Source organism: Homalodisca vitripennis, chromosome 5 (genome assembly GCF_021130785.1).
Source record: "Homalodisca vitripennis isolate AUS2020 chromosome 5, UT_GWSS_2.1, whole genome shotgun sequence".
NCBI lineage: Eukaryota > Metazoa > Arthropoda > Insecta > Hemiptera > Cicadellidae > Homalodisca > Homalodisca vitripennis.
In genome coordinates this window covers 85,746,762-85,772,592 of record NC_060211.1, presented here as the reverse complement: position 1 = coordinate 85,772,592, position 25,831 = coordinate 85,746,762, and the positions used below count along the sequence as shown (strand labels likewise).

Here is a 25,831-nt window from a genome sequence, read left to right as displayed (position 1 = left end):
CGACCAATAAATAAACACCCACATGATTATCAATTCAACCACATGACCAGTTTTCCAGAAAGGTCTGATAGCCTAATCAATTTGTAGCTGTCGATTTTAATTTGTAGAAACCAAATGGTCATTGTTAACTGCTTCGTTCGAGATGCTTAAGTGGGCAACTCCAATATTGTGGTGTCTGAAGTTTTGAAGCTTGAATAATACTACAAAAAATATAAATTCGATTCAACACATCATTAAAGTACGTTTTATTTTTACACCCCTTTGATCGGCGGCAGAACGGATTGCAGTCCGCTCTTCGACTGTTTATCTTATCTTTAACAGGCACAATAAAGAGTTTAACTGCCCTTTATCGTCCTAATTGGGGGCTGCAAGGTAGTGTGTACGGGGGTGAAGTCTGTGGACGAGTAGGGGGGTGGGGGTGGGGGTGGGGGTGGTCAGTGATGCTATCTGCACCCTAATAACACCTCGGCCTCGGTGCCTGATAATTACACGGGGCGAGATGGCCGGGTCAAACGTATTTACTCTGCTCTAATTGGGAAAGCTATGACCGCGTGATGGCCAACACCCCTTCCTCTCTCGGTCTGTGTGAACTGACCTTCTCACCGCATAGTCTGGTAGGTCGATCCCAGCTTGGACTTCGATCTTACGGTTGAAATAGGAGCCTTACGACCACTATTCCTTAACTGCTAATTACACTAGTCTAGCATTCCCATGCATCTTGCGTTTACAATATAAACCCTTTGGACCAAAACTCCATAATGATTAATTATATTCTTCCTGCATATATAGCCAGTTCTTGAGCATGCGATACAAACCTTTCGATCGTGACTGATTAATTATTTTTAATGTGTTGTTCCTATACTTCTTTCAGCCTTTGTGTATCAAATTGCATTCGTTATAAATTTCTATCTATTCTTTCTTCAATGCAATAATTAACGTTTTGACAATGACTCGTAATTTATCATCAATTACATTTTCTTATATTTCCACTCAGTTTTTTAGTTTAGAAAGTGTTTTATACATTTCTTTCAACTCTTGCGCCTGCATTTAAAACCTTTTTGCCATAGATGTTTTATTTTATACAACTTTTTGTATACTTCCATCCAGCTCTTGCACCTCTTCAACCTTTTTAACCAGAGAAGATTAAATTTACAAAGTTTACCTATATTTTTATGCAGCTTTACCTATATTTTTATGCAGCTCTTGCACCTGCAATTGAAACTTTTCGACCACGGATGATTGTTTACAAAGTTTTACCTACATTTCTATCCAGCTCTTGCGCCTTTATTTTGACTACGGTTTCGACCAACAAAGTTCACAGAATATGTCACTACGTTGTTCAATCTTTACCCTAATTCTAATTACCCGTTTAACACCCAGGTGGACTTCCTATTTAATCATGAAACTTTTGATTATATAGGATATCAAATTGATTCTTAACTAGTGAAAAGTATACAAAAATATTTTATTTATTAATGCAACAGTATTCTTTCCGGCTAAGGCAGATGAAAGGTGCATTTCAAGTAGAAAATACATAACTTTTAGAAGAAAGATTTCTACAACCCTGAGGATATGACGACTCTTTAATAGTTAGCATGTTCATATATTCGAAGCACTATACAAATTTAGAAATTTCATTGGGTGTCTTATTTTTTTTTTAATTTGTTCGTCCCTAATTTTTTTTTTTAAAATTTGTTCGTCTTGATATCCCTTTCCCGATTCGGATGCCGCCCCAACTGGTTAACCTTTTTATCCTTTCCCGAAATACCCGTCCGCCCCATGGTTACAGAACTACCACGTAAGAACATTTGCAGCAAATTTTTCTAAAGTGTTTTTGTAATGAATGCGACTTTTCAAATTTTTAATCAGGTTTTAGTAAACATATATAATGCGACAAAAAAATAAATCATAGTTTCTAATTTCTTTACACTTAGAAGAGAAACGACAATTTTTGTAAACAAAGAGTTCTGCAAGCTACCTAAAAAAATGAATGTTTGTGTGTTTGTCCTTTTATAGACTCGATCATAATATATAAAAATGGTATTTTGTCCTTTATAGACTCAGAAAACTATTGGACGATCACTATGAAAATTTGTATTTTTTTCTATGTAGAAGGTTTATAGCAATACTTGAGGCCCACCAGGCTTGATGTAACTGGGTATAAAAAGTTAAAGTTATCAAAGCGGCCTGCAATTATAATAATTACAACACAGTATTAATTGAAGAAAATGAAACAAACACTATTTGAAGGCAAAGAAATAACGGGCAAATCCTGAAATAGGTTTCGCGTTTTACTATTTGCGAAGCGCGGGGAAACAGCTTTTATTGTGTAAATGAAACTCTCACCAAACGTCACGTAGAGACGCTGCAATTTTTTTTTTGAAATTTTTTTTTTTTTGTTCGTTCTTGATCTGTTTAGAAGGTTTTATAGGATACTTTTTATCCCTTTCCCGATTAGGGATTCCGGCCCCAGATTTCGCCCTCTGGTCCTAATATATAAAAATGAAACTGTTCGTGTGTGTAACAAGGCATCACTCACAACGGCTGGACGGATTCGTCGCCTAAATTTTTTTTTTAATTTGTTCGTCTTGATCTGTAGAAGGTTATAGGATACTTTTTATACCTTTCCCGATTCAGGATTCCGCCCACTGGTTCAGAAATACCCGTAAGAAATGCATTTGCCAGCAAACATAAGTTATTAAGTGAAAGAGTCTTTTCAAATTTTTATCAGCTGTTCTTTTGTAAACATATATAATGCGACAAAAAATATATTTATATATAAATTTTAATTACTACACTTATAGTTTTAAAGCATAGAGTAAGCTTAAGAGAAACGACAAATTTTGTTTTTAAAACTGTTTCTGCACTCCACTGGTTAATAGACTTTACTAAAAATACATGTCCCAATTTGGGACGTAGAAAATTCACTTTAACTCAGAAACTATTTATTACCGATTCTCAATATGAAAACCATGGCTCATTTTGATCAGAAAGAGCAATGCAGATATCATATTACCTATCTTACGTTGGCTACAAAAATATAAAGATGGTTATTTAAAATCAACTTAGGCCAGGTACTTTTTTTGACAGAAGTATAAGGAGGATGTGGTAATTACCTTCATAATGCGCCTGCACGAAATAACGACTATCAATTATCTCAGACAGTTTTTTAGTTACGTCGATAGATTAAAATATCCGAAACCCTATGTACTGAAGGCAAAGAAATATACGCGGGCAAAGCCGCGGGTATTAAGAATGACGCAGCGAAGCGCGCGGGTCCGCTAGAGTCTGTATATATAAAAAATGAAATGTTCGTGTGTAACAGCATCACTCACAAACGGCTGGACGGATTCGCCTAATTTTTTTTTTAAATTTTTTTTTGTTTCGTCTTGATCTGTAGAAGGTTATAGGATACTTTTTATCCCTTTCCCGATTCAGGATTCCGCCCCACTGGTTACAGAAATACCCGTAAGAAATGCATTGCAGCAAACATATGTTATTAAGTGAAAGAGTCTTTCAAATTTTTAATCAAGCTGTTTCTTTGTAAAAACATATATAATGCGACAAAAAATAAAATTTATATATAATTTAATTGACAGTAAAGCATAGAGTAACAGAAACGACAAATATTTTTTAAACTGTTTCTATGCAATCACTGTTAAACAAGACATTTACTATTTACCACGATACAACGTGTCACAAAATGTCAAATTTTTGACGTAAACGTGATTTGATACCTTAACTGCAGATATTTTATTTAATATACCAACCATGCAGGGTTATTGCTTGATCGAGTAAGGTTTAAAAAAATGCAGATATCGATAATTTGTTTACGTTTTCTCATGTAAATATTCTTTGGAAGAATCAGTTAGTTCACTTCAACATTTTTATTTTGACAGAATTCAGGGAGAAGTTTTGATCAATACCGTTAATCTTCATAATTAAGAACTCACGAAGGAACGACTATCAATTGTCCTTTATGTCAATGTTTAGAATGTGAAACTAGACCGATCATTATGAAAATTTGTAAGTGAATATAGTGTATGTTTTCCACAAACGGAAATTTCTATGCGTGCGAATGTAATTCGCCCTCCTGCGTGTTGCCCAAAGACTTATTGATGTAAATGCGCAGCGAAGCGCCGCCGGTGTCCGCTATGTCTATTTTCCCCCATATAAACTAAAAAATTAAACTGTTCGAATAGTGTAACAGCAACACTCACAAACGGCTGGACGGGCAATTCGCCTAATGTATATTTTTTAAGATAAATTGTTCGTCTATATGAAGGTAGAAGGTTATAGGACCACTTTTTTATAGTCCCTTGTCCCGATGTACAATTCCGGCCACTGGTTACAGAAATACCCTAAAGAAATGGCAGTTTCAGGCAACAAAACATATGTCATTTACAGTGTAACAAGAGTCTTCAAAAATTTTAATCAGCCAGATCTTTTGATAAACATATATAATGCGACAAAAACTCTTCATTGGCGTTGGAATTATGCAAAGCTGCGGGAAAAGTAACTATTATATATAAGTTTGTTATGTCGGGAAACTTTTGATCATATACAAAACGTGAAAGTTTGTGTATAATTTTTATAAATTTTTGATTATCGTTTTTTAAAATTTTGTATGTATATGTATTTTACCGCACAGACGGTTTTTTTGCCCATGCCCAATGCAACTCAGTGCTCAACTCAGCACCAGTATTTTTTTTTCTCACATGCAAAATTTAAAACGTTATCAAAGACGACTTGCTGCTTATAAACTGCAATCACGTGACAATTACGTATTTTAATTAACCAAAAAAGAACAGTTCGTATTTAATTCCATCAGGTACACTAGGTTTTGACATATATTTGACCTTTAATCAAACAGTATTTTCTTAATCGTGGCATTTTTTTTTTTTTTTTTTTTTTTTTTTTTTTTTTTTTTTTTTTTTTTTTTTTTTTTTTTTTTTTTTTTTTTTTAAACGTAATTCTTTATGTTTGTTTTAATTTTTTTCACTTTTTTTTTAAAAACAGAATTACAAAAAGCTTGCAACAGAGTACCAAAAGTTTTGCAAAGGCTGCGGGAAACAGCTTAGTCTATATATATAAATAATGAATGTTTGTGTGTTTGTCCTTTATGGAATCGTGAAACTATTGGACCCGATCATGATGAAAATTTGTACGTATATGTTTTTTTTCCACGGAGAAGGTTTTATAAGCTATGCCCATCCCTTTCCGATTCTATTCAGGATTCTCGCCTCCACTGGTTTGCCATAGATGCATTGCGGCCAAATAGTTTTCAAAGCGCCTGCTCATTATAAACTGCAATTTACGAGACAGTGTTAACGACTATACTTTTTAATAGCCAAAGTACCACTATTTGAAGGCGGCTAAGTTATGATGTAAAATGTTGTCTTGAAGAAAAATTTCTGTGAAACATTAGAGTAAGCTTGAGTGTTAGATACCACTTTGTATAATAAAATTCACATGTTTTGCAATCATGTATTTTTCTATACATGGCTATTTAAACCAGTAATACAGATTTCTTTGATCGTGGCAACAAAGCAATTTAACTATCTACATATTGGCTATTTAAATATATAATGGTTACTTGAGCCAGAAGTGCAAACATACATGGGTTAACACTTACAAAAAGCGTGCAAAGCTGCGGGAAACAGCAATATAGTCTATATATATATAAAAATGCCAATGTTAGTTGTTTTTTTTTTTTGTCCTTTATGGTTCTCAATACTCCGTGTTGAAACTATTTTAACCGATCAATCGTGGTCGGAGGATAAAAAATTGTATGTATATAAGTTATTCTAGTAAAAAAACGCAGAATTTACTAAGTAATATGGACTTCGGTTCTTAATGCAAGATTTGCGAGCGAAGCCGTGGGTAACACTGCTAGTAGGGCATTTAAAAGTGGGAATATGGTACATACCTTATAATACGCCCAAGAGAGGTCACGATGAACAGTTACGTATCCAATTAACTGTCAGCATTATTTGTGAAGAAAAAGACTATAGAAAACGTTTTGACATATAGGTGTACTGTTTTCAACGGGATTGCTTAATCGTGCGAAGCCCGCGGGCAACTTTACATCGGCATTTAAAATATAATTCACTTGAAGTGTTGCCGCAGTACAAAAGCGCAGCTGCGGGCCCGCTAGTCTATATATATAAAAAATGGGAATGTTTGTATGTTTGTCCTTTATGGAATTCGTGAACTATTGGACCGATCATGATGAAAATTTGTACGTATATGTATTTTTCCACGGAGAAAGGTTTATAAGCTATGCCCATCCCTTTCCCGATTCAGGATTCCGCCCCACTGGTTACAGAAATACCCATAAGAAATGCATTGCAGCAACATATGTTAACGTCTTTTCAAATTTTTAATCAGCTGTTCTTTGTAAACATATATTACACTTATAGTTTTAAAGCATTTAAGTAAGCTTAAGAGAAACGACAAATTTTGTTTAAACTGTTTTTTGCAAATCACTGTTAAACATAGACTTTACTATCCAGATAATACAATTCAAATTTGACGTAAAAATTCACCTTTAACTGCAATATTTATTTAATATAACCATGCTCATGCTTGATCAGAAGAGTAATGCAGATATCATAATTACTATCTTACGTTGGCTACAAATATAAAGAATGTTATAAAATCAACCTTAGTTGTTTTTTTTGACAGAAGTATGGTTCTCAAATCCTTCAAAACTCCGTGTGTACATATTCTCTCGATCGAGACAACAAAGCAAGCTCAATCGTGGCATCGGAGATATAACTAATTTAATCTAAAAATTTATTATAGTAAAAAAAAAAAATTTACTAAGTAATATAAGGACTTCGGTTTCTTAAGATTTGGCGTGCGAAGCCGTGGTAACAGCTAGATAGAGGCAGGAATATGGCATACCTTCATAATACGCCCAAGAGGCTCACGATGGAAACGACTATCAATTATCTCAGCAATGTTTAGAATGTGATAGAAAAAGAATAAGTGAATATAAGTGTACTGTTTTCAACGGGAAATTGCGTGCGAAGCCGCGGGCAAAACTTTTGCAAAAACAAATTATTGAAATGCGCAGCAAAGCGCCGCCGGGCCCGCTAGTAGGAATATATAAAAAATGAATGTTTGTGTGTTTGTCCTTTATAGACTCAGAAACTATTGGACCGATCACTATGAAAATTTTTGTATTTTATTTGTATTTTTCTATGTAGAAGGTTTATATGCAATGCCCATTGATGTAACTCACCACCAAGCTGTACTGTAAGATATAAAAGTTATCAAAGCGCCTTCACATTATAAAATAAACTGCATTAAGACACAGTTACGTATATTAAATAGCCAAACACTATTTGAAGGCAAAGAAATATACGGGCAAAGCTTAAGAGACGCGTGCGAAGCCGCGGGAAATAGCTAGTATTGTTTAAAATAAACTGTGACTTATACAACTCTTTTTTTGTCTGCGATACATAATAATTCATTTTTTAAACTTTAAACGGTCACCATCACTTTTTGAGGTTGCATGCAAAATTTCAAGTCTATAATTCATTTCATTCATTCTCAAGATGTCCTGCTAATAGAGACACTTTATACATAAAAATGTTTATAACGAGAGAAAGAGAAATTGGCCAATCTTTAAAATTTAAAGTTCACAAATAAAAGAATAAGTTCTGTGATGATGCATGTCCCACCTTGCAATTTGGCTGAGTGTCATTGAAGCCTATCACTCAGTAGGCTAATACAATTTCTCTTTTGTCTGCCGGGGAATGAAAATCTGTCTGTCGACAGGACATCGTGAGAATAAAATGGATTATATACGTACTTTAAATTTTGCATGCAATCTCAGCGAAATCTGCTACGCGACACGTGGTGAGGGGTTCTCCAACCCTGTATTTGAAACATACATCTTGAGCAACCGTAGCATGTTTCCTTGAAAGACAGATAAATGTGGTCTCAGCGTACTGGTGTTCCCTAGCAATTTGGTGACTGATATTGTACGGTTTTCTTTGAACATAACGTTTAACGAACAATGGATTGGACCTACGTCTTGACCAACGAAATCACAAGATTCTACCCCATTGGATTTTTATTTATAGGGTAAAATGAAAGAGCTAGATTCTACTTCTGTGCATAACTAAATGGGCTTTACCGGTAAAACTTTAGAGGCTGCTGCGATCATTTAAGGCAAAACTTAATTTGGAAAGCTTAGACCATCTATAGTGGCACAGTTCACGATGTACAATTTAACTTGACGGTTAGAATATCGGATGCAAATAAAACTTGTCAGCAGCAAAATGTGTTTCTTAAACATTATTTTATACGTCTTTTAATAGAAAAACTTATGATAAAAATGTATTGCAGCAACTCGATGTAAATAAAGCTGTTACTTTTGTAATTTATACATATTTTATACGTTGATATGGTTTAATACAAAGAAATCTTACAACTTGGAAAGTACATTATAATCACAGTCCAACAATGTATTATTTAAACAGCTGATTAAAGCAGCTAAAATTTAAAACAGCTGATTGTTGTTTCACTCACTAGCAGTGCTGTCATATAATGGCGGTTGATATTGTTTAGTACTTACTCTGTGTGTGTGTGTTTTTCGTGAGTTTCGTAGGATTTGTAATTAAATTGTCTAAGTAGTAAGCAATAACTGTAACTTGTTTTACTATATATCTGTTTAATATATTTACGTTTACGAGTTTTTAATAATGTGTCTTAATTGTAAATAAATGTTGTAAAATTATTTTTTTCTCCAAATATGTCATTGGGCCATAGAGCTGTGATCCATATTTAAACTTTTACGATATGCCATTCCCAGAGTAAAAACTGTAAAGTAAAATAAGTGGTGGCTGTTTAGGAAATAGTTAAGCTTTGGAGATTTCGAACAGGATATTTTGGTTTGTCTTTAGTCCAGGAATAGTATCTAAACAGATTGGTGGAAATTTCAGGGACAGCCTGTATAAAAATTTTTAGTAATAATAGACTGGTAAAAAAGCACAGTCAAGTATTATATCTATTAAAGACTAGAAGGTCTGACGTCATTACCTCACATTATTGATATTAAAACTGAAAACGGTGGGTGGCCCGCACGTGGTGTAAAGTGTGGTGGCCACAGGTGGCCTAGTGCTCCAGGCGCTGCGGACCGTAAGGCTGGTTGGCTTATGGTCGGATAATTATGTAATCGCTCGTTAGGCCACTTATGCTGAGTGGATGATGTCTGAGAAGGGGTTGAAGAGACGTGCCAAGTTTTCAAAATATCCGATGTAAAATAAACCCATTATTATAGTACGATGTTCTAAAATCATAAGTTATTAGTAATCTATGTGTGGTTCATTCAGTTTCGACAAGTAGTATTAACCTCGTATATGTATACTACTCGGTAAATGTGTTGTATCAAATGATTTATGGGAGTAAAACTCAATGGCGTTTCACAACAGATAAGGCGGCCCTTTTAGTGATAACGTCTGGTTTTCAGGACTTTGAGTACACCATCTCTAAAGTGTCAAAGTTCGATTTTCCGGACCTTACGCAAACAAGATGTCCGGTTTTCCAGACGCGTGAAAAATAAATTACAGAATATATACTATTACGATATTTTTATTCAGTTTTGGTCGGCTGAGAGTCTGGTGGAGAGTGGTGTATTCAATATAGTACACCATTGCCATCAGCACGACGAAGTAAAAAAAAAAAAAATGCTTTCGTTGTATATGACGAATTTGTGTAGAATTGTTGGCGACAGAAAATTAAAGGCGGCCAAATAAAGAGGTAACAGAATTTTTATCACAAAAAGCCTAACATTATTAGAAAGTATATTGATTATATGGGAGGTGTGGATGGGAGCATCAAAATGCTTTATCAATATTTTTTTGATGACAGAAGAACTAGTAAGTTTTGGAAAAATATAATTTTTAATATTTTTAGCAGGATGGTAGTAAACTGTTAAATACTATATAACCTAGAACAACTGCCAATGAATTGGTTAAATCTGCCAAAAGCTTCTAGGCCTAATATGTCAGATTTGTAAGTTGGGACCCCGCAACGGACTTTAGAACACCGTAGAAATTCTTATAGTAGTAAATATTTAAAAAAATACTTGATGCCAGAGAAAAAACTCTGTTGTGTTTACACACTCAGTGTTTTCCCTCTTAACATTGTTAAGTGCGGCTAAAACATGTTTTATTTATAAACATTTTATATTAGTCTAATGAACTTTTCTACGTTTCTTTCACAATTAACGAATTAATTGAACCAACACTAGAACGTCTTACTGAATGTTGATGCTGTGTCAAACCATTTAACACTACTTATATTCTTTTAATAATATGCGATTTAATAATATTGATATTTTTAATATTGCAATTGAATTTTTGTAGTCTGTACCTTGATACTGACGTATTCTTGAATATTAAATATTTAAACTTTGAACGCCTTCAATCCGATGACTGCAATGTTTGCCCCTTGCTGGCAAGATGTTGCAGCTACAAATCAGCAAGCAGTATTGATCGATATACTGTACCTATACAGTATGTAGGTTTATATTTAATAATGTTTTTTGTACATACAAAGATCTTTTAGTTGGATCTAAACAGAACATATCAAGTTACCAAATTATTGGCGCAATGCTTAAAATAAGTCTTTTACAATAACAGAAAAACTTCTATTTTTACAATATGTTTTCATTTAAATAATATAATTTTTTTAGTCAAACTATAGTTTTTATAATCATAATAAAATTTATCATTTTCTAAATTCTATGTTGTGTCCACCCTATTTGATGATGTATAAATTATTCTTTAGTACATTAAATGCGCTAGAAAAATTATTAGGTCAACAGGATGGCTCATTTTTGTTAGAGTGCATTTGAATTTTGGAAATAGACAGTAACTATCATATGACTCAGTACTTCTCTAGAATAAAGTTGCCAAGGATATGTTTTAAAGCAATTATAAAATTAATGAGTGTTATGTTGTAATATTTAATGTAGTGTAACTCATTACTCCAACATAACACAGGATTATAAATGTCTTGGGGTGAAATGACTGTGATAAACTAGTGCACTGACTTTGAGGAAGTCTGGAAAACATGAAATATTACCTCTCATATTTATGACCTTATGAGTCAATTAATAATCTGTGAAATGTATTCATGTGTCAATTGACACAATTTAAAGTCTTGATAAGACAGAACTACTAATATTTTTTTACTTGAACAACCCTGAAATAATTAAATTAATATAATGTTTTGGACTAATGTGCACTAAATAAATAGAAGTAATGTATCCACACAAAATAAACCAATAGCCAAACTCAAAAGCTAATTTTAATCTATTAAGAGCTACAAATGTACTGTATGTGTCATAAACAGGAATTTCTTTTAAAATTATCTATGTGTTACAATTTCTCTCCTTGTTCTCACATAAAAGATGCAGTTTTTAACAATGGACATGTTAGCTTTTTAAATAATTATATGTATGACATTAATATGGCTTACTTAATAAGCCAAATCAAAAAAACCTAAAGGCTGTTATTTCATACAAGTACAGAGTATTTTAATATCAGATTCAAATATTAACTTCTTGTCTCATTAAGATCTCTAAAATGGTATAACCTTTCATTTGGTGATTACGTCAAAGATTTTAACAAATCCTCATAGGTATTCAAATATACCAACTTGTCATTTTAACAAAAGCAAAAACTAGTTATAAGTGATTTTTGGAATACCAATTAGAATAAACATGTCAAGGCAACCAATCATAACAAAGTATGAGTCAAGGTAAGTTGTAATACGTACTTATATAAAAAATAGCTTCATGAATTTCTCATATAAAGACATGTGAGATGTATTTTAATCTATGGATAATCAATATTTAAAAAATCTTATTTTAATATAATAAGACAGAGGGGCTCTAACCTTATTTGCCCATGGGCCATGTGTTTAACTGCAGAGGTCTGCTAAGAAAAAAACATTCCAGGGTGTTTGGGACATGAAAACAATGATACAAGAACAAAACTAGCATTGTGTTTACCATAACTATTGCACTTTTTATATATAGGTCTACCTTATATGTTCTGAAAAAAACCATGATTTTTCCAGACATTTGCCATTATTCAGTGATACAAAAAATCAAATTTCGGGGAAAATCCTGATTGTACCACTATCCTACTATTCGCACAAACAAACTTTAAACAAAGTATATATGTCCTGTTATAAATAATTTATGTGGTATTTAAAAATAGCAGTACAGCGTGTCCATAAAGTATGGAATATATACATAATAGACTTATAAGAATAGTGACAAACATTAGACATTATTCTTTATTTAGAAATTTATGGAGAAATTTAACAACATCATTAAACTAATAATAACATAGAATTATTCACTCAACTTTTACTATCTACCCATAAAATAAAAGTTAGCTTTGTATATTATTAAGGCCGGTTTTGGGGTTTGTGCCCATCTTGGACTTACCATCTTGTATTTAACTTTAATATTTCAAATACAAATGGGATCATATGACATTTAATTTTAAATTGTTTTTATTATGAGTTAAAACGTGGAAGCTGTTGTTTAAGACCTCATTTCATTGATGACTTTCAAATCTGTAGTAAATTTTAATGTCCAAAGTTGAATTATCATGCCATTCGTGATGCATTAAAATATTCTCTAGAATTAGTTGGTTAATCCTGATGGCAGGAACTCACTTATCACTTTCCAATACAAAAAATTAAGTTTTTATCTTGGGAAAGGTCACTTATAAAACTAGACCACCACAATAAATAAAATAAAACAACAGTTACTGGTTTATTAACAGTTTAGGTTGCCATAGTTGAATCACAATTACCTACCATTTGTTACTACATATTATTGAACTAAATAACCGTTTCTGTTATTGCCAACCCTACAGAAAAGCCTTTTAGTTGGCTTTCTATTAAACAAGCAAGACGAAATTTGCTTTAAAAAACTTTAAAATACTATTTACCTAAATAATTGAGTATTTAACTTGTATTTTGTTATAGATAACTAAAGTTAAAAAGTTAAACTAAGTTCAAAACAATCATTAGTTTCATATTATGCCAAGTACCTTTCAACTTCTTTAGTTCTCTTGTTCCTTTTACTTTCCAGTTCCTCTTTTTTTAAGCACTTCAAAATTAAAAGTCGATGATAGGCAAGTTTCATGATTTAGAAGCAATTTGGCACAACAAATCAATTGTAGATAATAAACATTACAGATTTCAAAGCTGCATTTTTTCAATGACTTTTTAATAGAATGAGTGAGATATTGATCAAAATTATTTAAACCAAAAATCTACAATTTAAAAACTATATATCATAAGAAAAATATTAACTTCAATCCAATGTGGCTGCCAAGATACAAAACTGACCAAACCAAAAGTGACTCGTATTTTATGGACATATACTAAAAATAAAAAGCTAATTGTGTCACTATTAAGGTTTTGCATATATTCCATACTTTACAGAAATACTGTATCTTGTTATTGTTATTAATACAAAAACATGAAAACATAACAAATAAGTTATTTTTAGACTGAAGGCTGCATTTGTTTGTTACTTAAAAGTTTAGTCCATTTGCAGTAACATTTTGATTTTTCTGCTACCAACATTGAATATATAAGTGTTTATCAGTAAAGTAAGATCTGTATTTATACCTGAGAGCAGCATATAAGTCTGCTATGGTCCGGCCAGTAGCAGCACATTGCATTTTTGCTGCTGCCATATCGCCTCGCACCTGGCAAAAATGCTCTCATCATGGTGGTTTGAATTTTGTTAGAAAATCTAATTATGGTTTACCACATTCTCGAGTGGATATTTACCATGTGATTGGATTTCAGTGTTACTGCAATCTATTACAATTTATGCAATATATAGTAGAGTAACATGCTTTACTTTTGGTCATTTTAAACATGTTTTTTATTTATCACTATCATCAGATATTAAATAAACGTGTTAGTTTGAATACTTTTATTAATAATTAGTAAGGAATTAGTTTGATTATATTTTAAAATGTAATTATTGACAATTATTGGTAATTTTATTAAAATCTAGTCAGTTTTCACTTTTTTTTGTTTTCATAATGTTTTCTCTGCATTGGATAATAATAATACTACATCATATTTAGATATTTTTCCAAAAGATGAATTTTTTCACAATACTATTAAAATAGTTAGTACTGTTTAAAATATTAATGTATTGAGAATATGAACAATATACAATGTTTATTAAAATATTCAAATTCATAAAAGTTTGTGAACTTATAACAAAATTGAACATTTATTATCGTTTTATATATAATTATAGTTTGGAAGTACAAGATAAAATATACTTTTAAAAGAAAATTGATATAATTTTGTTGTATAAAAATTTAAAGTAGTCAATTATTATATTAACCTTCATTTCGGATGCACAATAATCATTATTTTACCAAAATAAGGTGTTTTTATGCTACTTGTTAATGTAACATCTTATTTTAAGCAGCTCTCATAATTTTTTGGAGCACCAAAATTACAGATTGAGAACACCACTGAGTCAAGCTCTGTGTCTGTCCGACGACAGGACAATTTGGCAATGCAGCATATCTCTGTTATGGGCCACGCCCTCAATGAACTTCTTTACTGCACTCTGGTATAAGTTTGAAATAGGTTCACTCACTTTTGAATAGTTGCATTGAACATTTTCCTGGTTTGTTCATATACATATGATGACTTGAAGAGAGACAAAATGTTATGATCACGGTTTTTGAAGTCTTCTAGTATGGCGTCTGTTCTGGAAGAGAACTGTAAAATGGAATTAGGATACCTTCTTTGAAACTCTCCTCCCTTTTTGAAGACTCCTTAAGTGAGTTACTTGTCATCTAAGCTCCATTACTTCAAGGTGAAGGTCATAAGGCACTTTAATAACGTCTAACTTGAAAGTGTTTTGAAACAACTGAATTTCAACAGTTGATAGATTTAACTTGTTAAAATAATTATCAAACTCTTTTCAAATCTCAGACAAAATTCCAAAGCCTTTTTTCAGAGGTGTTTTATGCAGAGAAGTTCTTAGCAGTTTAAAAACGATCAACATTTTTTAAAAGATGCTAAATGATTATTGGATGTATGAGCTTTTTTCTAAAACCTTTCATGTGCCATTATAAATCATAAACTAGGATTGTTCTCCTTGCATTTTTAAGTTGGTTACAAATTCATTAACATTTCAGGACAACTCTGTTAAATCATGAAAAATTCTGTGATTTTATATTTATGAGCTCAATAACCACTGCAGTTTGCCATTGAGGTCGGCTGGTAAACCTCACAATGGTAATGAAAAGGTATGCACTCTCAATTACTGCATGAAAGTTTTCAAATTGACTATGTTCAAGTGAACTTGATCAAATGAACGTGTTCAGTCCATGTCTGTTTGGTTTCATCTCCATGTCTGTTTTCCAAAAAAATCCTTCTGATGAATAATGCAGTACAAAATCATGTGATTAACACTTACAGCTGATTTTACATAGTTGATTAGATTGGACACCCTTGGAATAGGACGTAAATAAGTTTAGGTGAAAGAAAAAAATAGTAATTTTTTCATTCGGAATAAATTACTTTATTATCTAAAATTACATTACAAAATATTAAAGACTTATACGTGTATTCCCTGTATAAAACAATTATCATTAACACTACCTCACTTATTAGAAGAGAAAGAAATGTTTTAGGCAAATTGATAATTACTGATAGAGTTTTATCAGTTTTATTTTGGCTTAAATATTCTTCTTGGGTTTCGAATCCAGCTTCCTGCAGGGGTTTGATCTTTTTTGTGGAGGACTGGAGATGATGGACAACTTTTACTGGAAGATGGTAAAGGTTCTCCATTTTGGGTTCTCTTATGGATATCTACAACTAAACTTTGCCTACACAATGTTGACACTGTATCAAGTTTTGACGTGTCTTTCTCTTTATTCCTTTTCAATCTGGCTTTCCTGAACCTGGACAGTATTCCTGATTTGGACTTAGGAATGGCCCCATGGTCAGAGGTCTCTTGGGGACTGGATGTGCTACAAAATACCCTCGAACAAGTTGCTGAATCAATATTAATCATTCCAGCACTTGCGCTTTTCACTAGTAACGATCCATCATGATCACGTGAAGGTTCTTTGCCGCTGACAACTATCATAGGTACATTCTCATAACTTGATTCACTTCCACAGCTGATCTGACTTAAGCGAGCCTTAGAATCGGACCAAGATAATCGGTCATTCTGTATGGGAGTGTTCGGAGTACTGGGACTATTTTGGGGACTGTCAATACTACCAACACACCCCCTTGATAAAAACTCTTCTTTTGCTTTTTTTAACTTCAATGCTCGAACTCTCATCGACTGAGGACTGTGTTCTAACTCAAGTATCTCCATGCAACTATTCTCATCACTTATTACGGTTGGTATAGGAGGAATGTGAGATATCTTTATTTTGTCAATTTTGGGAATTTTCCTCAAAAACTTAGAATTTGATGGAGTTTCAACTGTTGTCTGTGTAGGCTGAAGTGTAGAATCCTTCATTTTTACTTCTCTACTTGATTCCGTTTCACTGATTAGTGTTGATGATACAGGGGTATCTTTCTGTAAATTTAAATCTGAATCAATAATGTTGTTACGTTTTGAAGGTAGAGGGGAAAATGACTTAATCGCACCAGCACTTGAGGATTTTAAAATACCATGGTGTTGAGATAATTGAGATGAACAGTTGTCTTCTGATCTTACATTAACACCATCATTCAAACATCCTCTATCAAATGGTCTAATATAACCAGCACTGGCAGACTTTTGTACTTGCCCTAACCTAGCATGCGGATAAAAGTCCTTTTTAGAACTATTTTGCAAGGCTCTGCGAACCTCATCTTGGTACTTTTCCATTTGTGCTTTTATTCTTCTTTCAGTAGCTGGAGATCTCCAAGCTATAGGCGACTGGCCACCACTTTCTGGAGATTTCGTACCAGTTAGTTCTTGACTTTCATGTACCTTTTGGTTGTATTTTGCAATCATTAGCCGTATGCTTGGAGCAGTCTCTTTCATTACTTTCATCTCCCTTCGTACTGTTAAAGGTGATATTGGTGGAAACCCAGCCTCTGAACGAAGTTTTAAGCTGGAAGGGATTGAGCTCCCTTCTTTTCTTAATGGTCTGTTATTTTCTACTGATTCACTTGATGAACTATTCTTTCTACAATTTTCTTTGAAGAGATTATCTTTCTGAGGGTTTACATCTGTTACACTATTGTTTTGATGAACTGTATTAATTGTATCTGCTTCTTTTTTATTATCTTCAATGTAATTGGTGCATTCTGAATTGTATGGGTCTTCAGTTTTTGTTTCACTTACTTTGATTTCCTCATGTTTCATGTCAAGAGATTTTCCCAAATCGTCTTTGTCTTTACACCATGGCTTTTGAATAGTTCTTCTCTGCAAAGCTGGGGATGCAGACTGGGCTCTAGCCTGTTTTATTATCCAACATGGAGGCATAATAAAATCATATGTTTGTTTTGTTACTTCTTTTTTATCACTGGTCTCACAATCAGATATTTTATTATCTTCTTGCGTATGTGCAATGTCTACTACACTACCACTATTATTGCCCACAACGTAAATATTACTGTTAGTTATTTCCTGATTGGAGTTTTTTTTAACACCCATATGAACATCTGGTTCAGTCTGAACACTACTTGTCGGAACCGACTCTTCCACAACATAACTGATTACAGTAGAGGTCTCACCTTTACTGTCTTTATGTACAGGTGAAAATATTTTTCTTGTTGTTGGTACAAACACATTAACATTCGATGTTTGGCATGGAGGTGTCTCTTCATTTTCTGTCTTACAACAATAGTTGTACGAGAGACACTTGTTTTCTCCTAAACATTTATTGTCTTTCGAAGTTTTAGACCCTTTCTTAATTCTTCTTGATACACATTTAGGACTGTTTAGGGATTTTATACTTCCTGCAGTTGTCTCAACACAATCCATGCATGAATTATTCAAACTAGTATCTCCTTCTTTTGTCTCAGTCTTATCTTTCTTATCACTATCATCACAATCTTTATTTAAAAGTTTATATTTGGAGGATTTCTTGTATCTAGTGTCAAGTTTAAAGGATTTTCTACTTGTACAAGCATCAAATATACTAGGATTTCCACTTTCTTCATCAGTATTTTCATCTTTACTATTAGTTCTGCTTCGTCTTCGTTCTAATAGTCCAGAATTACGTCTGCTTCGTTTACATTTTTTTGTTGTAAATTCCTTAATGTTTTCTGATTCAGATCCCTCTGGTGGTTCTTTAGGTTTACCTCTTTTAAAAATACAGTTTTCATATTCTGTGTCATCTGAATCAGTTGAAATGTGACCAGCAACTCTGGTTACTCGTTTTTCATTACAATCCTCATTGAAATACGTTTTGAGAGGATATGTTAGCTCAACCACACTTTCTATAGATTCCATTTTCTTTTTCCTGCTTTCTTTTTCTACACTTCCATTATCAGAAATGATTTTGTTGGCACTTTGCTGCAAATATGTCTGGTATTTTGAGGTTGGTAATGATTCCGGAGTGTATTGCATAACTTCTGTCTGCACTATTGAAGGGTTTGTGGTTATGTTACTACTGTCTCCTTCTCTTTGGTTTTCAAGAGCCGTCAGATCACTCTGTTCAGCAACTATATTTTCACTCTTTCTTTTTTTTGCAATATTAAATACAAAAGTAGTCTCTACTTCTGGGCTTTCAGGATAGATAATATTTAAGGTTTGTTTGACCGGCAACTCGGGTTGACTCTTCACATCTGTAAAACATGAAATAATTGTTTAAAGAGATAAAAAAAGTATAAAATATCACATGTAGACATTAACTAATTTATACTGGTTAAACAAGCTTCATGATAGGGAGTTTGCTTCAACATAATGAAATAGATATTACCTACAACAGTCATCCCCCTCCAAGTAACTAAAATTTAACACATTTATTTGATGAACTAAACACTAAAGAATTTGGTCATGAGTATAAAAGTTTTTGTAAACCAGCTATATATCAACAACAGTCTATTTTGGGTACTAACAAACTAATCAATATACATATGAGATAATTAGATGCTTAATTTAACTTAACCAATGGAGAGTGATCAGTGACACTTTTATAGCTACATCCCTCCAATGGTTTTCTGTACTTTGCACCATTGCCCCTCCATTATATAAGGTGCAAATAACCACTTATCTGAGGCTCTACTTTTAAAATGCAGATAAAGTTTAACCTTTGTTATAAATAGGAACTCCTCTCAAACCCATAAATGCTTTACTTTAAGACACTTAGATTTTAATGACTCAATGCTAAAGAACTATTCAAAATGCGATCATCTGTTTCTCATAACATAGCTATGGTTGGAAGAGTTGAATTAATGTGAATGTTGAGTTTAGGTCCAGTGTTTAGCTCACATTTATTCAACCATTTGCACCATAACAACGTTATGTGTAGAAAACTCGGCTGCTCCATCGTGCTTAGAGATTGTGTCAAAAATCGTAGTGCATTCTGATGAGATAAAGAGAATACCTCTTCACCTAGATCACATTATATTTTGTAGTCTGGGTGTCTCTGATGATGAAACAATGTAAATGGTTCATTTTGAGCTTCTTCGTCTCTAACTTTTTGGGAGCGAACATGACCCCAAATTCCAGAGGTCAAGTCTGTGACAGGGTCAGATTTCAGACACTTCACTGAGACTGGAGCTAAACTGAACATTCACATTTGTTACTACTCTTAGTTTATAATTAATCTTCAAAATTTGTTTATTGAAAAATCTATACTGAATATAAAACAAACAATTAGAATAAACAAATAATCGTATTTTGAACAATTCATTGGCATTGAGACACTTAAATTAAGTTTCTAAAGTGAAGCATTAATGGATTTGAGATGAGTAGTTCCTATTAATAATGCAGTTTTAAACTTAAGTCTCATGTTAAAAGTGGAGTCTCGGATGTGTGGCCAGCAGCTGACTTGCATTCCCTCTTGAATATTAGGCCTGCTTCCAATATTCCAATTAAAAGAATTTTAAACAGTTAGCTGTTGTAGAACCTCTATCTATCTGCATACAAATTGGTATAAACATATAATAAAACATAAAACATCAAATGCTACTGCCTAAAAACATACATTCACGTTAACCACATTGGTAGCTTTAAAATACATATATATGTTCGATGCTGCTTTTTAAGTTTTATCCTATCGATTCTTTATTGATATAAATGTTAAGCTCATTACACTAATGGATTATAACAGAGACTGGTGTATTATAGCAACTTACAAATAATGGAACTGCCTTTTCATTTTACCATAACTTTATCTGAACTAGAATTGCTCTTTTTATAGTTATGAGAGAGGTTCTTCCGTAAATAACAAATTTATATGTATTATATGAAATTACCTGAGACTGGGGTCAACGATCCAAGACACGTTTTCAGTTCGTGTAGTTTGTTGGTGAGCAGAACTGGCAGTTGACTCAAGTCTTCTGAACCTTGGCTTACAAACTTCTCAGTATCCTGGAACAAAAAATAATAGTGTTATTCTTCAAATATGTCAATATTAATAGACTTTTACTAAGCAGCTCAAATTTACTAACTTTAAAAAATTATTTTCTTTGGAAAATGGAAGGATCAAAAGAAAGTAAATTCTACTTCTGCATTAGGATTAAGACTTATTCCAATTTTATATTTTGTAGTTTTGATTGCTACATTTAAGCTTGTACATGTCATGTTCAAAAGTTCTATGATCATTTATTTATTAGTCCTACTAATAGGGAAATTAATAAACATTAATAAAGATTAATAAGCTATGCAAGATAATTATCTTATTGTTCTTATCTCAGAGAGAGCTTAATTTAGGTTAATAGAAAGTAAGAGAGGTTAATTACCATTTTTATCTGCCATCATTGATTATTTCTCTTATTTCCTTTAGTCTACTATTGTAAAAAGTGAAAGCCACTGACCTCTATCAAAGTAAGTATAAAAATGTTAAAAGTGTCTTTTTTCATATAAAAACTCTACAAACTATTTCTAAAGCATGCGTATCAAATGAGTTATTATTGTTTAAATGTGTCAATGTAAACAAAAAATAATTGATGATAAGATTCGAATAATAAATTAAATATTGCAAAAACTATCTTCTTTGTTAACTTGAAAACTAGTTGTTCTCTTATTCCTTCAGGAAAGGATTATGAAAGACACAGCATCTGACTGGCCACTCTTCAATCACAGAACTAATTTTATATCTGTTCCTGTTTTAATTTCCAATAGTTGCACCAAGCAGCAACATAATATGTAATCAAAAAAATTTCCTTCCTGGGAAGTATTTTGGGTTAGCCAAGATGTATTCTTGAAAGTGAATTCTAAACTACCACCTTCAGTGATTATAACACATTCACAGAATATAATAATATAGAATATAGTATAATATAGTCTGTTTCTCAGCCTATATCATAAAGCTGTCAGCGTGTAGCTACAATAATCTGAATATGTATACAGGATTTCAACAGACTTAAATGAGTTTGAAGATCTTGAAAATATTAGGAGAAGACAATATATTTTAACTCTCTCATCAAAGACTGTTGTATTATCTTATATCAGAAAATGTTATTTGCATAGTACAAGAAGACATTACAGAAAGTAACCATAAGAGTGCCAATTATATTACTCTCTTTGTTGTCTGTTGGTCTGATAGTTGTATCATGAAAGTGAGTGATTTGTCTAGAGGTACAGTAAGAATCTACTATAAACTGTATATTATTAAACCAGGTATAACATTTATAGTTGGCCATCTTGTTATTGAGATGTAAGCAGGCTAATTATGTCTTGTAAGAGCATAATAATTATACATTACAGGTTGAAAATGATTACTGCTGAGGACAGAAAGGTTGATGTAAAAACAGTTTCTGTTCCAGTGTTGAGTTCAGTTCTATTTCACCTTTTACTTAGTGCTTAGTTTCTGCTTCTCTTCCACTTAGTTTCTGTTATTTAGACATCTCTGTGTTATTAAAGATGTGTGTTTTATACTATGGAATAAACATTAAAAAATAGAAGTAAGAGCAGAGCCCTGAGGTAGGCCAAAATGAAACTCTCTAAATCAACTCTCCTCACATCCTGTATAAACCTTAGCCAACTGGTTAGCTCATACGCTGCTAAAGAAGAAGGAATTAGTTTACGAAGATTAACAAGAAGGACTTGTCCTGTCTGAATAAATAATAAACTCTACCAGATTAATATTTGTTTCCTAATTTAGTAGCAGTAATATGTTGAGACAAATACAATACACCACCAATATCTAAACAATTTAGCAAGTAAAATATTAATAACCTAAAGATTTTTCTTTAAAAAACACTTTTTACCCCAATAGAAGATACTGAGTCCGAAGAAAACCAATGTTGGTTCATCCGTAGTTTCTGTAAACCAGGAGCTCGAGTTCTGCTGCCTAATGCTTTCCGAAGAAGAGATATTTCTTGATTTCGTTCTCCAACAGCAAGTTCCAGCTTCTCAGCCTATATCATAATTGCATAGTTAAACTCTCAAATATATCAATGATCACCCTATATTCTTATGTAAAGGATAACTGCTGAGAAAATATTTTTATATGAATTCGCAATGGCAGACTCAAATACAATGAGCTAAATAAAGCTTCTTAATAGCACAAAATAGATAATGAAATAGTGTTTATATTCAGGATGAAATTGTTGGGATATATCAAGCTGAGTCCTGAAAATACAAATATCAGAACAGTTAATTATGTATTTATTTAAAGCAGAGTCAAAATATGAAGCCTTGATTTCTGACTACTTGTATGAGAACAAGGCAAGAATTTGAGACAAATGTACAAATGATATAGTATTCACTTAGATATAGTCAAAAGGTAACAAGTGGGAAAATCTCACCTCCCAACTGTTATCAATATAAATAATTGTCTAAAGGAGTAAAAATAAGTAGCCACCTTTGCTCTGTATATATGAAATAGGCTGCAATATAGGAAAATTTCCTATTAATAAACTAATTTAATATATGATTGTTTTTATTGATATTTGTACTTTTTTATTTCTACATTGGGTATACCTCTGGACAAGAATGTAGCCAGAAAACAATTCGGGGGATTCCAGACAACTGATATTTTTCCGTAGTGGACAGAGAGTAAGGCCCCATTTTGTTCTTTAAAAAGTTCTTGACCTGTTTCTTTGTTGAGAACGATCTTTCAGCAGTACATGTCAGTAATACTGAATTATTTAAATAATAATAATTGTTTACTAAAAAAGTAATTGAAAATTTGGGAGGTTCCGGATCACTTGCATCCCTTTGCTGGCTATGTCCTTGCCTTTGAAAGTGAAATAGATACATAAAGTTATTGTAAGGTACAACCAATAAGAAGACTTAAAAATGGGTCAAAACTGTTGAAAGGTGTGAAGGAAAGTGTGGAGAGGAGTGTGATGGCTGATAGAGATAAAGAAATAAGATGGGCAAAAAGAAGGAGTTGTAGTGTTTGAACCTAGCAGAATCATTTAAATACTAAAAAATTATGATGTTACAATAGAAAATACAATACAATTTAATTCTTCCTGTACCGATTTAAAATCTAACCGACTTTTAATATCCGTTTCACCATCTGTTGACAAAGATTTGTTAAAAAGACGAATTAAGGATTAAAAATATGAGGAACTTCCACTGTCTTTTAGGGAATGCTCACCAGATTCAGTAGCTGTGAAGTCAGCTCTTGGACTTGAGCTAGTGAGCTGGACTCTTCACTGTTGTCCTTTATTTGTTCAGGGTTGTCGTGCTCAGTTGTCGTTGTTGTTATGTTGTCTTGGAGCTGTTTCACTTTGCCCACCAAGTCTTGAGCAATCAGAGCCTGTTGTTCACTGTGCTCTACGAAGGAATGCTGTAACAGTTGTAAAAGCGAGCTAAGTACATCAAATTGTTTTAAATAATTTCCATTATGCAGATTCATGACTTGATATTACATTCTAAACCCAATATTACATAATTTAAAGTGACAATGGTTGGCAATGTGATCAAACTAAATAAAGTATATCCAACTAGTAATAATATTAAATATTCATTATTTGCCCTACTTAAGGAATTTGAGATGCACTGTTTTGTGCATTAGTCCCTACTAATGGGCAACATTTTAAAATATTTGTAATAACCATCATTATTGATAATGTATGATTTTAGAACTGCAGAATTTATTAATATGTGCAACATAAAAGATTTTAACATATCAGGAAATTAACCATATCTTCTCTTCAGCTATCAAATTCTGAAAAATTAGGAGTGCTAAATTCATATGTTAAATTGCATGTATGCAGTTTAAACAAATGAAATTAATGTACTTACGTCTCAACTTAAAACAATACATTATTACATCAAAATTTTTAATTTAACCTCAAAAAGCACAACAAAATAAAGTAAGACTTAAAGTAAAATAACTCAACATTTTTATTCAAAAGTTTCCAACAGAATGGTTTTCAAAAAGTTAAATTCAAAGTACAACAAAAATTAATAATTATTATGCTGGTCAAACTCTGATCAGCTGACCAGCTAATCAATATACTGGGTGTACATACATGTTTATCTGAAATCCAACAGAAAAGAAAGTATAGAGAGACCCAGTAATGCAAGTCTACAGTAATAGTCGTATAACACTTACTTGTAAGGTAGCTCCTTCTTCAAGCAGACGCTCCTGTTGTGATTCCAGTTCTAGTAACTTTTCTTTGATTTGATCCAAACTTTGCTCTTTCTCCAAGTGTTTACTGAAGTGATTGTCATCCTCCACTAGAGTGCCTAAGTTGCATGGAATACATTACCATTGTATTATAAGCCATATTAAAATTTGTATTGCAAACCAATAGCATGCATCAACAACATAAAAAATACAAATAAATGAAAATGAAAATAGACAAAATAAATTAAAATAATTTCAACCTTTAAAGTAATAATGATATATAAATTCTAAAAATGCAATGATAAGTATATACACAGTAAATTGAATGTATATAATGGGTAAAGGGTGACGAATTTTAAATCTGCTGATTCTTATTAATTTTTGGAATCTGAACTTTATAATAACATGTGACAATATTATGAGACCACTTGTAACTGTTATAATAAATTATATGAAAATAGATAATGTGCCAAATTACACTCATGTAACTTGTATACAACTGTATTTAACAATGTTGGTGATTAGACTATCATCAACTATTGGTAAAACAGCAGAGATAAACAAAGGAATAAAATTATGATAGCTCCCAACAAAACTATTTAAGATTTGAGCCATTTTAAAATATCTAAAGGAAATAAAAATATAATTACTTTTGTTCGTACAAAAGAAAAATAACTATGTGGCTATCAACAAAAAACTTAAAATTATTATTTAATTTAATTTAATTATTGTTGATGAATGATTGAAAGGATAATAAGACTGTGAATATTTTCCATCATGTGATACAACCAGTGGCAAAACCCCCTAAGCTATAACAATTTAAAAACATTTACATACAACAACAATTAACTTGTTTGAAATAAATCAGTCAAACACGTTAAATTAGGCATATATAGTTTATTTCAATTTAGATTTATTCAGATTCATCCCCTCCAAAGACAAGTACTAGTTATGCCACTATTTACAACAGAGACTCAATGTTTTAAGATCGGATATCTATCATCTTCTTCGGGTGTTAAATCCTAAATTATAAGGTAAATCTTGGCCTACTTTATTACATTATGTGCATCATCTGTTTTAACTAAACGTTTGTG

The 25,831-nt window shown here is 32.3% G+C and overlaps 1 protein-coding gene across 2 annotated transcripts in view; it reads right to left on the bottom strand.

The window, feature by feature from the left end:
- Positions 1-15,586: 15,586 nt before the first annotated feature.
- LOC124362460 overlaps positions 15,587-25,831 on the bottom strand; it is a 69,033-nt gene continuing 58,788 nt past the window's right edge. For both annotated transcript variants that reach the window (XM_046816978.1, XM_046816979.1), the window contains 5 exons: positions 24,723-24,856; positions 23,760-23,951; positions 22,420-22,569; positions 20,464-20,578; positions 15,587-18,828 (listed from right to left, as the gene is read on the bottom strand). In XM_046816978.1, coding sequence (XP_046672934.1) covers positions 15,758-18,828; positions 20,464-20,578; positions 22,420-22,569; positions 23,760-23,951; positions 24,723-24,856 — 3,662 coding nt within the window. In that variant the 3' untranslated portion in view covers positions 15,587-15,757. The remainder of the gene's footprint in view (positions 18,829-20,463; positions 20,579-22,419; positions 22,570-23,759; positions 23,952-24,722; positions 24,857-25,831) is intronic.